The sequence below is a fragment of the Arachis ipaensis genome, chromosome B4 (genome assembly GCF_059453495.1).
Source record: "Arachis ipaensis isolate K30076 ecotype BB chromosome B4, ASM5945349v1, whole genome shotgun sequence".
Classification (NCBI taxonomy): Eukaryota; Viridiplantae; Streptophyta; class Magnoliopsida; order Fabales; family Fabaceae; genus Arachis; species Arachis ipaensis.
In genome coordinates, this window is record NC_142439.1 from 6,460,668 (window position 1) to 6,477,452 (window position 16,785).

The 16,785-nt window shown below is 34.1% G+C and overlaps 2 protein-coding genes across 3 annotated transcripts; both read right to left on the bottom strand.

The window, feature by feature from the left end:
• Window positions 1–454: 454 nt before the first annotated feature.
• Window positions 455–4,228, bottom strand: APA1 (aspartic proteinase A1). 2 transcript variants are annotated; one of them, XM_016341994.3, is made up of 14 exons: window positions 4,135–4,228; window positions 3,428–3,812; window positions 3,278–3,338; window positions 2,962–3,056; window positions 2,716–2,828; window positions 2,458–2,626; window positions 2,315–2,354; window positions 2,124–2,188; window positions 1,899–2,012; window positions 1,723–1,787; window positions 1,477–1,633; window positions 1,268–1,387; window positions 1,088–1,176; window positions 455–998 (listed from the first exon to the last, which is right to left on the bottom strand). In XM_016341994.3, the coding sequence occupies exons 2-14, from the start codon at window positions 3,803–3,805 to the stop codon at window positions 914–916; spliced, it is 1,551 nt and encodes a 516-aa protein (XP_016197480.1). In that variant the 5' UTR covers window positions 3,806–3,812; window positions 4,135–4,228; the 3' UTR covers window positions 455–913. The 2 variants fall into 2 exon arrangements, with proteins under 2 accessions (XP_016197480.1, XP_088340093.1); XM_088483967.1 differs by lacking the exon at window positions 4,135–4,228 and having other exon boundaries at window positions 3,428–3,820.
• Window positions 4,229–14,099: 9,871 nt separating this feature from the next.
• Window positions 14,100–16,498, bottom strand: LOC107638640 (putative WRKY transcription factor 31). The gene is made up of 5 exons (XM_016341995.3): window positions 15,987–16,498; window positions 15,788–15,895; window positions 15,239–15,700; window positions 15,035–15,148; window positions 14,100–14,948 (listed from the first exon to the last, which is right to left on the bottom strand). The coding sequence occupies exons 1-5, from the start codon at window positions 16,290–16,292 to the stop codon at window positions 14,211–14,213; spliced, it is 1,728 nt and encodes a 575-aa protein (XP_016197481.3). The 5' UTR covers window positions 16,293–16,498; the 3' UTR covers window positions 14,100–14,210.
• Between the last annotated feature and the right edge of the window lie 287 nt (window positions 16,499–16,785).

Here is a 16,785-nt window from a genome sequence, read left to right on the forward strand (position 1 = left end):
AATTTAATTTTGATGTCGATGTTTTACAGAATCATTTAATTATATGAGTTTAATTTTTTTAGATGACTATTTATACTGTTAATATAAAAAATATTTATTTTTACTGATGTATTGCTATTCTTTTATATCAACAGTGTATCACAATTGAATTTATTTTTTATTAAAAAAATATTAAGAGACTAAATTTTAGGTTAAAAATTAAAAAAATTAGTTAATATTAATCTAAATGCAAAATAAATGTAAGAAAAAATTACTGATTATTTAATATTTTTCACTTTTTTGTGAATTTATTATTGTTTTAGCATATTTTGATAATTAAATATTAAGATATGAATGCTACAAATAGTACTAGATACATTTTTTTTCGTAACATATTCATATATTTTAATGCTTAGATTTATAATGTACTGTTCTTTATACGGGTCATTCTACCAGTAACATAGGAACCCTCATAAAAAATGAAAATCCAGATTCTTATTTATTTATGATAGATGTCCTAAAAGAAAAACAAACTATTTGTAACAATTGATCTAAGCACTCATTGACATATTAGATGAACACTCCGATGCATTTCCCATATGCATAGTTTGAAGCATTTCATCTGACACACGACACATGCATATTGGGATCCGAAACTAAAACAAGGAATAAAATAAGGAATCACAATAACCATATCTACATCCTTAACCCCAGCAATCATATTGCATATAAATAAAAGCCTGGTGCGCCAACTATGGTCACAGCCCCAAGGATTCTCTGTTATATCCTAATCAATCAAAGGGGTGTGACGAGTATATATATATATTATATATATATGCAAGGTACAATTCTAGGTCCATTACGAAAAAGAAGATACTAGCAATAATGGTCTCCAATGAATTTCCATTATGCAATACATACACAAGAAGATTCTCTACGCAGCATGGGCAAACCCAACTCTACTTTTGCCATAATCAAAGACTGTGTGATAGCGTCCCATGAAGACATCTCCAAGGATCCTGCATTATCAAGAGATTTCATTAAGTGACAATCCAATCATAGGAATCAAATCAAATGAATCAGAATCAAAAGAAATTCAATGTAGTACCAGAGAGGGCCACGTGGAGGAGGAACATCCAAAGCAGTAAAGCCACTGATGCATTGGGCTTGAGGACCTTCCCCCACCTTGAGTATGTACTGAAGATAACAATTGCAAGAGTGGTTCAGAAAAACAGAACAATAGTGAAAAACTGAAAATGCAGATGATCAAGGTTTGAGGACACTATACATCGTGTGGGGAAAGGTCAAAAGTTTTTCCACCAATAGTGAAGGAGACAATAGGCATTGAAGAGATCTTTTCACAGTCAACAGATGATTGGCCCATTGGACTAGGCAATTTCTCACAAAGCTGCAATATCATCATTCATGAGTAAGGCCAGAATGAAGAGGAGAAAGCAGCATATTTACATTGTAGCTAGAATTTAAAGACTATCTCACCTGATTGACATAGTCTATGATCTTATCTTGTGTCTGATTCTGACTCAGTTGGTTCTGCATCCAAACAACAGCCATCTCACATGCAGAACAAGTAGCATCCCCGTATCCACCAGACAATTCTCTTTCTTTCCTGTCGACCACGCTCTCGATCCCCATACTGAAAGTATGTAAGATATTAAACATAATAATTTAAGCTTTCAAATTAGATAACAAAAATCAAAGGTTTAACATATTTGCACTCCTAACCTAACACCATGACTTCCATCAAAGGTGCATAGTCCAATTTGAGAGCAGATCTTCCTTGGGTTTGCCTACAGGTTCAAGTGAAAACCATTAAAAATAAATCGTTCTAAAAATGACTAAATCATTCATGGGCCATGACCATGAGAAAGAAATTCACCAAGAATGAGTTAAGAACTTACTTCAACCAAGAGTAAGTTCAATATTGTTTGTCCGTAGTGTTCAACGACAGATTTGCATTGTTGGCTTACAACTCCAGATCCTCCAATTGCTTGATTTATTTGTGTGATTATAGCCTACAAGAACAAGAACAATTTTCAATTTGTAGAAGCTTTTTCATTTGGCAAAAAAATATGTATTATTCTTTGCTCCTTATGGAATCATAGCAAAAGGTGTTGTATTCATACCGTTGGACCAGCCAACAAAGAAGTCCCCGAGTCTGCAATTGCTGAGCAGCCCTTTGCACAATATCCTGGGTAACAAATAGCAATATGACAGGGTAAGCACCAATGAACAAACCATGAAAATTCTATCACGTTCAAGCTATCAAAAAAAATTATCGGGAATTTTGCTCTAATATGTTGTTGTCTATACATACCAGTGGGTTTGCTACCAATAAGAACATCTCCCATGTCAAACTGTACAGAAAATTTTCAATAAATAATTATATAACAAAGAGCAATAGAAAATTAACATATGCAGCATATAAGTATAATAAACAATTTTTTTTAAATAACTAACCTGCCAATATCCCTTTTTTGTCACTGGCACATATGTATGTTCACCCTTAAAGTGAGAAGGATCAACACCACCAAACACAATCTCGCCACCCTGAGCGTCATTTGGATTACGATTGAGCCAAAATGAAAATACTGGATCCTTAACAAGACCCTGCTCAATCATATTGTACCTGTGACAAGAAAGTGCCTCATAAATGACAGAGATTAAACAAAAATGTTAGCAAAATATTTAATCAAGAGTTTAGATGTGGACAGATACCACAGTGGAACAGCTTTTCCAACTGCTATCTCTTGGAATCCAAGTCCAACCAAACCATCAAACTTAGCTGCTACAAATGTAACTCCAGGCTCTTTAGTTGCTTCAATGAATTCCTAAGAGGACCAAAACATGATTTATGTCATTTGATTTATCAATATATTATGAAAGAAGCCAATTTAACTGACACCCTCATCCTTTGAGGTGAAGGAAAAGATTAAATAAAAAGGGATTGACAATCAATTTTACCTGGTTCTTTACAGTTATGACACCAACTTTGACATCATCATAGCTAAAGAATCCAGAAATTGATCCAGTACCATATTGAATAGCAGCAGAAGTCCCTAAATAATATATAGAAAGGTAAATTATAAAGGAAAAATGAAAGGACACCATCTTGGTGTATGTGCAGTCTCCATCAACGTTCAATTGTTTGTATCGATCAAGTAAAGTGCAGACAAAGTAAGAAAGGCCCCCAAACAACTCAAAAAAATTACGAAGCAACATAAATCATGGAATTTATCATAAAGAAACTTCAAATCTCAATCAAAGCAAAGTAACAAACCATTTTCCTTATATGTACTTGATTCACTGGACTTATACTTGTTATGTACGTAGCAAGCAACCTGCACAATAATTGGAAATGTCTATGAACAAACCAGCATAACGGGGAAACAATGATAAGATAACATGGTAAGCATCTAAGAAACCTCACCGAGAAGTAACATTTAGATGATGGAACCCACATATTAGAGCTACCAGTATCAAAAATAACAGTGAACTTCTGGGGAGGGGTACCAATGCTTATTTCACCATAGTATTGAGCATCCAAGTAATTCTTCAACGCAACAATATCGGCGTCCCCGGGAGCTCCAAGGTAGTATTGGAGTATCATCTTCTTAATGGTGGACCTCATGGACTCAACATCTGTGAAGCCAAGGCGTGCAGCCAAGCGGTCATGGCCATCCAGCTTATTGAACTTTTTGAGCCCAATCCTATGCAGCCCCTCACCACCGGCGGCAGAGGAAACCAGAGAAAACAACAGGATTGACAGAACCAAACCCAGCATAACCATATTGGAGTTGTTTCCCATTTCAACCCTATTCATGATCCAAGTTCAGAAAATTCGATCAACAATGGAATAGTACAATTAATTTATTCATTCATACATAACTCTATCAACAATGTAACGCATGCCGTGAGTCCCTAACTTATTGTCATACGCGCATGTTTGCTATTTACTACTAACATTGATTAAATCAGCAGCATAAACCCCCAAAACTAGCAAATAATAACGATGCATGCAATGGGAAACAGAACTAACATAATTGGTTCCAGAGCGATAAGAATGAATGTAACAGCAATAATTAAAGAAAAAGAATGTAAGAACGCAAAAAGGAGAATAACGAAGGAGTTACGTACCAATGAAGAGAGGAAGAAAGGAATGAACGAATGAATGAAGAGCAAGAGAGGATGAAGTATTTAAAGAAGAGAAAAAGGAAGTGAGGTTGGGGTGGCACAGTTCGTGTGAGGAGTGGGACCAGCTCAGGTCAGCTAATAATCTCAACCGTTACACTTTATTGAGTGAATCAGGGCCGTTGATCGCAAAGGGAACGGTAGAGTTTTGGCGTGACGCGTTGGGGATCCATAACTGAATTTCGTTTGCGACTTACGTGCCCTTAAAGTCGAATGTGAATCTACTCGCCACCCCCTTTCTTTCTTTCCTTCACACCTCATACTTCTTTTTTACTTTTTCCTTTTTTAAGTATCTATTCTGTACTTGCCATTTTACTTTTTATTTCATTTTAACCAGCAAATAGTTTTAAAATAGTTATTGTGTAAATCGAATATGTTACTTCCAATTTCTAAAAGCTACACACAAATACACAATTCTTAACTATTAAATTACGATTGATTTTATGTTTTTTTTTTGTCATATGAAAAGTATATATCCAAGTATCTAATTAATTAATAATAATACTATTAATTTACTATTTAAATATTGTGTATAAACATTTGAAATCTTTTGGGTTTGTGTTATAATTTAGAAACTTTGATATATTTAGTTTTTTTTTTTTTTTCAAATGTATGTTTTATATGGTTAACTGACAATATGGTATCATATCATATGTAGTGTAACGTGTTTTTATATATATATTGTTACTCGGTTATCTACGACTACTAGCATGTAATATGATAAATTTAATCCCTTTTGAGTTATTATTTCAAATTCAATCCAACTCAATTTAACTTTTATTTTATTTATTTATTATTCCAATTTAAAGGAATATAAAATATTATGTTCATATAAAAAATTAATTATTAAATTAAATTATTACATATTTATTATTTTATTTATTTTTAATATATATTTTATATTTTAATATAAATTTTATATATATTTAATTTAATAATTAATTTTATATAAATAATTTAACGTATTATATTAAATTATTATATAATAATTTTTAATAATTAAATTCACATAAATACACCTGCACGACATACGCCAACTTCAACATTTAATTTTAAAATTTTGCATACGCCAACTTCAACATTTAATTTTAAAATTTTGCATTTATCCCATCGAATCGCTTAGAGAAAGACATGTTCAACGTTATTTCTTTAGCGATATACACGTTATATATGATGATGATTAATGGTTAATGATGATAATGATAAGTAATGTTAGTAACTGATAATTCATAAATGAGAAAATATTCCATAAGAAGAATGAAATAAAGAAAAAAAAAAAAGAGGATAAATATTTGCGTGATAATGTCAAACATGATTCAGCGTGATGTAGATTTAAAAGGGGGCTCTATATATAATCAAAAGGCATAAGTTTTTGTTAAAATATTATTTTATCCTCAATTATTAATATATTGTTTTAATATTATTTTTTAGATAATTTTGTAGTTGTATTAATAAACACTTTAAATACTATGACCACTATCATAGTGAAAAATAGTTCAATCATTAAGTCTACAAGTTTTGTCCTAACAAGCAAAGTAACAACATATTATAAAACTAATAACAAAAGTATTTGCATGCAAGCACCGCGCTACTTTTTTTGTTTACTAAATATTATTGATTTGTTTTTAAAATAATATTTAATTATTTTATTGAATTTTATAATTTCACTAAACTTTTAATTAAGTTATTTTATTTAAAAGTTTATAATTATTCTTTAGTCTAATTAGCTAGATAAAAAAATTTTAATTAAGTCTCTACTATTAAACGTCTTTGTTAAACGATAGAAAATATTATTAGAATAGTTATTTGGTGAAAACTCAAGTGTAGTCGACTTCACGTGAAGTTGATAGCTAAGAGTCGTTACATGAAAATTTAGTCAAATCATCTTATAACTCTCAACTATCAACTTCACGTGAAGTCGACTGCACCTGAGTTTTCACCTTGTTTTTATGTTTGATATAGGATAATTTTGTAATATTATATAAGCAAATATAATATTATATAATTATGCATTTTTTAAAGATGACTACTAATAAGTGTTAAAAATAAATTTGATGGTTAGAATTTAAGAATGAATAGAAACCACAGTTTGAATAAGTTGTCTATATTTAGTTTTAATTTAAACCATTTATTTATTAGGATGTATTAAGTTTAGACGTCAAAGAAAAGTATAAATACATATATAATTATTTCATAAATAACAACACATAAATACATTCAATACATTCCTCTTCATTTTATATTCTTCGTGAGTGTGTGTGCCTTGTTCTTTTATTTTCCAACAAAGTGGTATCAGAGCCACTTATAAAATGTCTTCGTCAAAAAGAACTACTTTATCTTTTCAATATTCATAATTATCTAAGCTCAACTATGACAATTGGGCAGCCCGAATGAAAGCGATTCTCGGTGCTCAAGGAGTGTGGGAGATGGTTGAGAAAAGCTACATAGAATTAGAGAATGTGGACAAGCTAACAGAAGCTCAGAAGGAAGAATTAGAAAATAAAAGAAAGAAAGATCAATGTGCACTTACTATCATTCATTAAGGCTTGGATGATGATATGTTTGAGAAGATTGCTGATATAACTAATGCAAAGAAAGCTTGGGATACTCTTCAAAATTTCGTCATAGGAGTTGAAAAGGTGAAGAAGGTTCGTCTTCAAACTCTAAGGGTTGAGTTTGAGTCTCTAATGATGAAGGAGACTGAATCCATTTCGGATTATTTCACCAAAGTTTTGACGGTAGTGCACCAAATGAAAAGGCTTGGAGAAAAATTAGAAGATGTTCAGATTCGATATAGATGAAATCGTGGAAGCGGACCTTTGATTTCCTTGGACCACGTAAGAATTCGTCGTTCGATTGAATCTTCCCGGAATGGGCGTTATGGCAAAGAACAAGAGGAAAGTGTGGAGCTTCGTGGGGATCGTATGTCAGCATCGGCCTATAGACTGCCTTAGACCGGAGTGCCCCCATAGAAATTGTCTACCTGAGACTGTCCCTTGGCCCGTAGGTCCTGGCACAAGGTTAGAATTCTAGAACTTATCTGATCTGTCATATCTAGTTGACCTGGTCGAACCTCTTTAGGATTAGGATGGCTCTGTCCTAGCTAGACCGAGTCACAACTACTTATTATATTCTAGAAGACGTGTTGTTGAGAAAATCCTTCGTTCTCTCAACTCAAAATTTTACCATGTGGTGGTAGCCATTGAGGAGTCCAAAGATTTGGATACAATGTCCATTGATCAGTTGAATGGTTCCTTACGGGCCCATGAAGAAAGAATGGAAAAAGGCAAGCAAGAACGTGTGGAGCATGTCTTGCAGGTAAAACTTTCGTGGAATGCTAGAGGAGAAACCAATGAAAGTGGAAGACAAGGACGAGATCGAGGCCGTGGACGAGGACGAGGACGTGGTTACGGAAGAGGAAGATATGAGAAAAATTATTCTCAAGAGAAAAGAAATCAAAATTTTTCTCGAGGTCGTGGAAGAGGAAGAAGAGTTGACAAAAGACATATTGAATGCTATTCATGTGGAAAGAATGGACATTATTCTTGGGAGTGTCAGACATCCAAAGAACAAGAAAATAAACTTGTTATGCACAGTGAAGATGTTGAAGAACCAACATTATTCCTTACGCTCAAGGAAGATCAAAATTCTGAAGATAGTACGTGGTATCTTGACAATGGAGCTAGCAACCATATGACAAGTGATAGGAGTAAATTTGTAGCACTCGACACCAACGTAAAAGGATACATGCGTTTTGGTGATGAATCAAAAGTAGAGATCAATGGCAAAGGGACGATTTTATTCGAGCTGAAGAATGGAAGTCATAAGATTCTTACCAATGTTTATTACATCCCAAAGATGAAGAATAATATCTTGAGTATTGGGCAACTTATGGAGAATGGTTGCAAGATAGTCATGGAAGATCGCTATCTTTTGCTTAGAGATAAAAATGAAAATCTTATTGCTAAGGTTTCTATGACAAGAAATCGTATGTTCTTGTTAAACATGAGAAGTGGTGGAGCTATATGTTTGAAGTCATGTATTGAAGATCCACCATGGATTTAGCATATGAGATATGGACATTTAAGTTTTGGTGGACTCAAAGAATTGGGAACAAAAAAGATGGTAAAAGGAATTCCAACAATTGATCATCCTCATCAGTTATGTGAAGCCTGCTTACTTGGAAAACATTCAAGAAAGAGTTTTCCAAAGCAGTCCAAATCAATAGCTACCAAGCCACTTCAACTTATCCGCGCGGATGTTTGTGGACCTATCAAACCTTTGTCACTTGGTAAGAGCGCCTATTTTTTGCTTTTCATTGATGATTATTTAAGAAAAACATTGGTTTATTTCTTGAAGCAAAAGAGCGAAGCATTCAAGAAGTTTAAAGCTCTCGTTGAAAAAGAAGGTAGCTATGAGATAAAAGCTCTCAGAACTGACAGAGGTGGAGAATTCACTTCAAATGAATTCAAGTTGTTTTGTGAAAATCATGGTATTCGACGTCCCTTAACTGTTCCTAGATCGCCTCAACAAAATGGAGTTGTTGAAAGAAAGAATAGGACAATTCTAAATATGGCAAGAACGATGTTAAAAAGTAAGTCATTACCAAAAGAGTTATGGGGAGAAGTAGTTGCATGTGTAGTTTATCTCTCAAATCGCTCACCTACCAAGAGTTTGAGAGATATAACACCTCAAGAAGCATGAAGTGGTTTGAAGCCTAATGTATCACATTTAAGGGTATTTGGATCTATTGCATATGTCCAAATTCCTGAGCAAGAAAGATCGAAGCTTGATGATAGGAGCCAAAAGCTTGTATTTATTGGTTATGAGGATAATACTAAAGGCTATAAATTCTTCAATCCCATCAATAATAAAGTAATAATAAGCAGAGATGTTGAGTTTGAAGAAAATGCAAAGTGGGACTGGAGTACACAAAATAAAGTCACTTATGATTTTCTTCCTTACTTTGAGGAAAAAGAAGCCCCGATGCAAGAAGTGTAAGGCAAAATCGATCCTTCAGCACCAGCATTAACCCCACTAGCATCATCATCATCTTCTCCATTCTCTAGTTCAAGCGAAGGCCCTCATAGATATCGAAGTCTCTCTGATCTCTATAAGCAAATAAAAAAAATTAGAGGATGAAAATTTATTGTGTTTACTCTCCAATGATGAGCCTTTAAGTTTTAAAGAAGCTGTCAAATATGAGAAATGGATACAAGTTATGGAGGAAGAAATTCAAACAATTGAGAAGAACACTTGGAAACTTGCATCACTTCCAAGTGGTCATCAAGATATTGGAGTCAAATGGGGTTTACAGAGTTAAGAAAAACTCTAAAGGTGATGTAGAAAGGTATAAGGCAAGAATCGTTGCAAAAGGGTATAAGCAGAAGCAAGGAATAGATTATGATGAGGTGTTTGCTCCAGTTGCTCGCTTGGAGACGATAAGGCTATTGTTGTCACTTGCAGCACAGAACAACTGGAAAATCCAACAAATGGATGTGAAGTCTGCTTTTCTGAACGGTAATTTTCTGGAAGAAGTTTATATTGAACAACTTTTGGGTTTTGTTGTTGAGGGTTGTGAAGATAAAGTTTTAAGGCTTAAAAATTCCTTATATGGACTGAAGTAAGCTCCAAGAGCTTGGAATGATCGTCTTAATACGTATTTTCAAGATAATGGTTTCACTAGGTGCATTCATGAATATGCACTCTATGTGAAAGAGGAAAGAGGAAATTTGTTATTTGTTTGTGTCTATGTGGATGACCTTATATTCACAGGAAACAATCAAATAATGTTTGAAGAATTTAAGAAGGTAATGGCTCAAGAATTTGAGATGAGTGATATGGGACTAATGTCTTATTATCTGGAAATTGAAGTGAAACAAATAGAGGATAGAATTTTTATCTCACAACAGGCTTATGCAAGAGAGATATTGAAGAAACTCAATATGCTAGATTGCAATCCTACCAATACACCTATGGAATGTGGAGTCAAACTTTTCAAAGAGGAAGAAGGTGTAAGAAAAGTTGATCAAACATTATTCAAAAGTCTCGTGGGGAGTTTAAGGTATTTGATCTGTACCAGACCTAACATTTTATTTTCAGTTGAGTTAGTTAGTCGTTACATGGAGAATCCAACAGAAATCTATATGAAGGCAGCCAAGAGAATTTTTCGCTATCTTAGAGGCACTCTTGAGTATGGCATGTTTTATTCAGCTTCAGATGAATTCAAATTAATGGGCTATTGTGATAGTGATTATGTTGGGGATATTGATGACAGGAAGAGTATTACTAGCTTTGTTTTCTTTTAGGAAATAATGCAATTTTTTGGTGTTCAAAGAAACAACCTATAGTCACTTTTTCAACTTGTGAAGCTGAATATGTTGCTGTCACTGCCTGTGCATGTCATGCAATTTGGCTGAAGATACTACTGAAGAAACTTTATTTTGAGCAAGTTGAATCCACCAAGATCATGATGGACAATAAGTCAGCGATTGCCCTAACAAAGAATCCAGTATTTCATGATAGAAGCAAGCACATAGAAACAAAGTATCATTACATTCGACAATGTATTGAGAACATGTATATGGAGGTTGAATATGTGAAATCACTTGATCAAGTTGCTGACATTTTCACAAAACCTATTAAATATTATGCTTTTTAAAAGTTAAGGATTATGATTGGAGTGAAAAAATTATCAAGTTTAAGGGAGAATGTTAAAAATAAACTTGATGATTAGAATTTAAAAATAAATAGAAACCACAGTTTGAATAAGTTGTCTATATTTAGTTTTAATTTAAACCATTTGTTTATTAAAATGTATTAAGTTTAGACGTCAAAGAAAAGTATAAATACATATGTAATTATTTCATAAATAACAACACACAAATATATTCAATACATTTATCTTCATTTTATATTCTTCGTGAGTGTGTGTATCTTGTTCTTTTATCATTCAACAATAAGGAGCTAATTTATAAAATATATAGTATATAAAAATTTAACTATTTTAAATTATAAAGACTTAATTAAAAATTTGATAAAATTATATGCACTAATAAGTTAAAATAATTAAACTTTTTTAAAATATAAACGTGTTGAATCTGCTCATGTTCTTTTCTTTTCCAGAATTTTAGTATATACTTCTTTGACGGTAATAGCTTTTATTAGAAGATTATACGAAGATAAGAATAAATTATAAAGTTCCAAATTATATGGGTATGTAGTAATTAGTAGTAGAAGTGTAGAAGTGTAGAAGGGAGCTTGAAGAAAAAGGAGTGGGCAACAAGGGAAAACAAAAGCAAATTATTTTAAATAAATAAATAAATAAGAAGCTTGGAGTAGAAGGGGGATGGAGGAAGACATTGCCAAGAAGCAAAGGCAATGTCACAAGTCACAACATATATATGTATGTAAAGATAAACTGGATTTGGATAGAAAAGGAAAGAGGGTAGCCCTAGTGTGGAGTGCTATGCAAGTGCAAGTAACTGAAGTAAGCAATGCAAGCTCAATCAATACATATGATTTGGTAGTTGCCGCTAAATATAATAGAACATGGATGATCAAACAAAACATAGCATTGATGGCATGCTTATTCCACTCTTATTTTCCATAACAATCCAATCAAAACCACCGTGGATATTATTATTATTATTATTATTAGTATTTGCTCAAGCGTATGGGCATAAAAAAGGGATGTATCTCAATAAGTCTTCAACGATATTGATGCCTATTTTTATCATTATATACCGAAAAGCTTCATTGAATTAATCACATAAACCCAATCAGTATATGTCTATCTACAATGCCTTTTCCATTTTTTCCTTCAAATGTGGTAGCACTTACACCAAACTCACGTTTTCTCATCGTATGATAATATTTTGGATGAGTAGGATCCCCAAAATCATTTATGATGATCACATGCAGTAGCTAAACTTTCAATTTAATTAATTATTTTTTTTACGCTTTTTAATAAGTTAATTAATTTCTTCAAAAAAAATAATTTTACGATATTTGAATCGTATTATAATTTTATGTTCTATATATTTTATTATTTTTCTTTTGATTTTACGTAAAATCTTAATTTTTGCTATCTTTAATAATTGAAAGAAAATTGCGTCATCCTCAGGTTTGAAATTAGATATTAAAAAATAGTGATAAAATATTTCATTTAAATAATAATTAACTATAGTTTTTCTTTTTGTGTGTTGGGGTGGGAGAGAAACATGCATGAGCCCTTTGTTGTTTTTGGTACTGTGAAAGGCTTCTAATTTTTGGACGTTGTGAAAGGCTTTCTAACCTATGTGAGTATTAAAAAGTTTAGTCATGTTGAGATGTGGCTGTGAAGCCCAAAGCATGCTCGTTTTTGGACTTTGTATATGGGGTGGCCCAGTAAATGACTATCTCAAAAAAAAAAAAAAAAGAATTGAAGGCATAGGCATGCTTGTAATGCTGCTATCTGATTTTATTGCAAGGATGTATCTAATTTGTGCCCAAGAGCACTGATATAGTTTTAAGAGTTTATCACTAAAGTGTAATAAATTTAAGTATCTAATGTAAGTAAAGTAAAAAATATATATCTATAATGTCAGTTGAAAAAAAAAACATATTTACTTTCTAAGTTCATTAAAAGATGTTTTTGAACAAAACATTTATCTAGATACATCAATCTTTTTTGTTCATAAAGGATATATTTATTTAATAAAAAAATATAGTAGCACAATTTGCCGATTCACCATAAATACTTGTATTTTTTTTTCCCTTCGGAATAAATAAATCATAATATAGATCCCACTAAGGCACTACGTACCCAATTTGATTCGAAAATCGACGGATAAAATCGGACTAATTTGAGTATGATTTTCATCATAAACTTACTAAAATCCAATCCGTTACATGTATGCCTTGTCCAAAATGAGTGTGTTTCTATGCCCCCTTATTCACAAGGAACATGACCTTTAAATAATTGAATGTTTCCTTCCCACTTGGCCCAATGGCCTATAGTATATTTGGTTTTGGATAGAGTCAAAAGAAAGCGCCAATGAAGACCCATTTGTACGGTGGATGAGGTACGGTGCGACCCTTTGCATGCACCCCAAGGTAACATGTCTTCCTAAATACCCTCCCACGATTGGTCCAATCTCATTTTAAAAGTGTGGCCACTAACGTGAACGCGACGCCTTCTCCGCACCATAAGTCAAATTTTGTATCCTTCTTTCTCCAATCAAAATCCACCACCCCCTAATTAAGTTGACCTTATTCTTAACTTAATTAATACAACTAATATTGGTACTAATCACTCCCTTAATTACTACTAAACTACAAGTACGTATCCCAAGAACACACGAAGCTGCTAAGAAACTCACTAGCCTTCTCCCTAGCTACCCTACCCTTAGCTAAGTCCACCTTTGGATTACTACTTCCTACCACTCAATTACGTGTCAATATCAAATAGCAGTGGCCGTATTAATTGACCTAATTATTAGAAAATTCCCAATTTTATTTGCAAACGCGCATTTTTCATTCGCTAGCTCAAGCTGTATCTGACCATCTTCTCCCCTTTTTTTTAAAAAAAAATTCCTTTCTTTTTTGTTGTTTAGGCAATCGGTCACATCTAAGTTGTTTTCCATATTTGTCACCAAGGATCAAGGCCGATATAAGAAAAGAGCTAGAGGAAGATGACACTAACGAAGCAAAATTAAATAAACTAATAAATAAAAGAAAGATAATACATATTCTTTTTTTTTTTTTCGTTTCGAGTCTTATATCTATTTACTCTGAATATTTTGAATATAATACAAAATTATTCAAAGTTGAAAGATAAAACAAAAGAATGAAGCTTTTTTTTTCCTTATCTCCCCAGCCCATGATGATACACCTAGCTAATCCGTCCCTAATACATGGACAAAAAAGTATATGAACATAAATTTATAACTTCATTTCCCCTTTCCCCATGTACATAAAAAGAGAAAATTATACAGTAATTAACAAAAAGAACCAAAGAACACAAAGGGATTTAGTTTAATTTAATTCCCCGAAAAGCTGCTAATTGTTGTCCTGTTGCTCATACTAGGATTGCTGCCGCTGTTGTTGTTGTTGTTACCGTCTCCAGTGCTGTTTGGTTGATTATTATTATTGTTACCTCCGATGATGGAGGAGATGGCGGCTGCGATAGCGGCAGTGAAGTTAGGATCGGTGGTGATGGCTGCGGTGACGGAATCAGCCAGGGATGGCGGCTGTTGTTGTGGTTGGTTGTGGTGCAAAGGTGGCCTTGAAGCTTGGATTCCCAATTGAGAAGAGGCAGCAACTTGTTGAGACAATTGAAGACCGGAGAATTTTGATTGATTATATAAGGCTTGATTCCCAAAGTTCTGGGGGTGGCCTTGGAAATTGGGTAGCTGGAACAAAGGGACAGCATTAAGAGGATGATGATGCCTGATTGGAGGAGTGGAAGTATTATTAGTATTATTTGATGATGATGGGTTTTGTGTGAGGTCCAATGTGACAGTTGGGAATGGTGCCGAAGCTGAGAGTGTTGCCATGCTTGAAGAAGTAGAAGAAGTAGAGCACGATGGAAAAATAGCTCTTGCTAGGAGGTTTGGGTTCATGATTCCATCTGCACTTGACATGGAACCTGACAGTAACATGGTGGCAGCTGCTGTGGTGGTTGATGCCATAGCCATGGCTGCCGGTGGTAGCGGATGGCTGTGTGTTCCTTCATATGTAGTTACCAAAATAGTTCTGTCCTCAGCACAACGTTGAACCTATATGGGGAAGATTATTGTTAATTACATTATGGGGAATAATGAACTCGTAATTAATGGATTGATTATGTTAATTAGGAACTGACTTGTTTGCGAACTGGGCAACCAACTGCCATAGTGCATCTGTAATAAGCTCGAGGACATGGATTTCCCTTTGCCATTTTTTGTCCATATTTTCTCCACTGGCATCCATCACTGATCTGAAATTATACAGAGATTAATTAAGTTGAGTCTGATAAGTTAGTTAATTGGTTGATCCATATGAAGAAGAGAGATAGAGAGAGAGATACCATGGGAGCTTCTGAGCGAGCACGGACTGAGACACGGGCTTTTCTCATGGTGGCTTCAGAAGAGGATTGGTCCATGGTGGGGTTGGGTTTTTGGAGCTTGTTGGGAGCGGGACCCCAAGCTTGTGATTGTGAATCTGGACTGTCTTCCCTCTCGTTCTTTCCATTGCTATTATTCCTGATTCCAACTTGGGCGTGAGGTGTGCTGGATCGTGTTCTTTCATCAGAAGAAGAATCTGATGCTTGATTATCGTTTCCTACATCAAGCAACTGTCTGGCTTCCCCTCCCACTACTACTTTTCCCTCAACAACCTCATCATCTACTTGTTCTTGTTGCTGTTGTTGCAGTAATGTAACAAGATGCATTTGCAAGGCGGTGTAGTTACCGCTCACGTGGCTCAGCATCTCTTTCAGCTTATGGTTCTCGGCATTCATGCGTTCAAGCTCCACTTGCAACATCGCTAGCTGATCATCATCATAATCAAATATCATTCTCAATTCACAATTATCAATTATCTTGCTAATTACTAATTAGTAGCAACAGGTACGTACCTCAATTGCCTTGGCTTTCTTATCTTCACCATCTGATGATGATACTCCACCATCATCCACCGTAGATTCATCGCTTCCAGTGTTGGCAGTAAGCAGTTGCAAACCCGTCTGAGATCATATAATTAACACACAATTGTTATTACCACATAATTAATGATCTTAATTAAATGGGAAAAAACTATGTTAATTAATTAATTACATAAACTTTGGTGGAAGAAGGTATATCATCATGGTGGGGAATCTCCTGCTTGACGGATATGTTGGGCTTAACATGCTGCTGCTCTTGTGCCTTGTTCCTGTTATCGGAGAAGAAGTCAACAACCACCTTGCGGTTACTGTCATCGTTGTTATGATCATCGGCGGGGCGAGTAAGGTTGACGGGGAATCCCAACAGCGGAAACATCTTATGTGAAGAAGAAGAAGAAGCAGCAGCGGAAGAAGAATGAAAGAATGGGATGGTTGGAGAGGAACAAGTTTCAAGGGTGAGACCCCATCCCTTGTCCATATAATTATAATAAGAATAGAAAGACAGAGAGATATAGAATTGAAAGAGAAGGTTGAGTTGAGAGTTGAGATTAGAGAGAGAGAGATTTTTGTAAAGTGTGTGAAGTCTTTTCCCAGTGCTATGGGATGGGGTATATAAAAGAAAAGGGCAAGGGTTGGGGAGCGTAAACCAAGTGAGAAATTGAGAATTCTATTTCTATGGGATTTGATTCATCTTTTTCCCAATCCCAACATGTTGCGTCAGATGGTGCGTCACCGTGGAAAATGTCCGTATCCACCTACTCAAATTACAATTACGCCCACCGTTTTTCTCTATCATTACTGTATTACCCTATCCATGCAATTGTTAATTAGTATTTATTTATCATATACATAAAATAAAGTCTAGGGATTATAATGTATCTCGCTATATTTCCAAATATAAATCAATATTAGTAAATAAAATTAAGGTCAAATAATGTTTACTTGATAGATTAACTAACCCAATGCAGACA

What these genes read in the sequence shown, in the direction of transcription:
- APA1 (XM_088483967.1), bottom strand. Translation starts at nt 3,820, where the DNA reads ATGAATAGGGTTGAAATGGGAAACAACTCCAATATGGTTATGCTGGGT. An exon ending in TCATAACTGTAAAGAACCAG is followed by an intron (nt 2,829 to 2,961) that starts GTAAAATTGATT and finishes TGGTCCTCTTAG; the next exon opens with GAATTCATTGAAGCAACTAA. An exon ending in CTTTGTTGGCTGGTCCAACG is followed by an intron (nt 2,013 to 2,123) that starts GTATGAATACAA and finishes TTGTTCTTGTAG; the next exon opens with GCTATAATCACACAAATAAA.
- LOC107638640 (XM_016341995.3), bottom strand. Translation starts at nt 16,292, where the DNA reads ATGGACAAGGGATGGGGTCTCACCCTTGAAACTTGTTCCTCTCCAACC. An exon ending in CTTCTTCCACCAAAGTTTAT is followed by an intron (nt 15,896 to 15,986) that starts GTAATTAATTAA and finishes ATATGATCTCAG; the next exon opens with ACGGGTTTGCAACTGCTTAC. An exon ending in CTCGCTCAGAAGCTCCCATG is followed by an intron (nt 15,149 to 15,238) that starts GTATCTCTCTCT and finishes GTATAATTTCAG; the next exon opens with ATCAGTGATGGATGCCAGTG.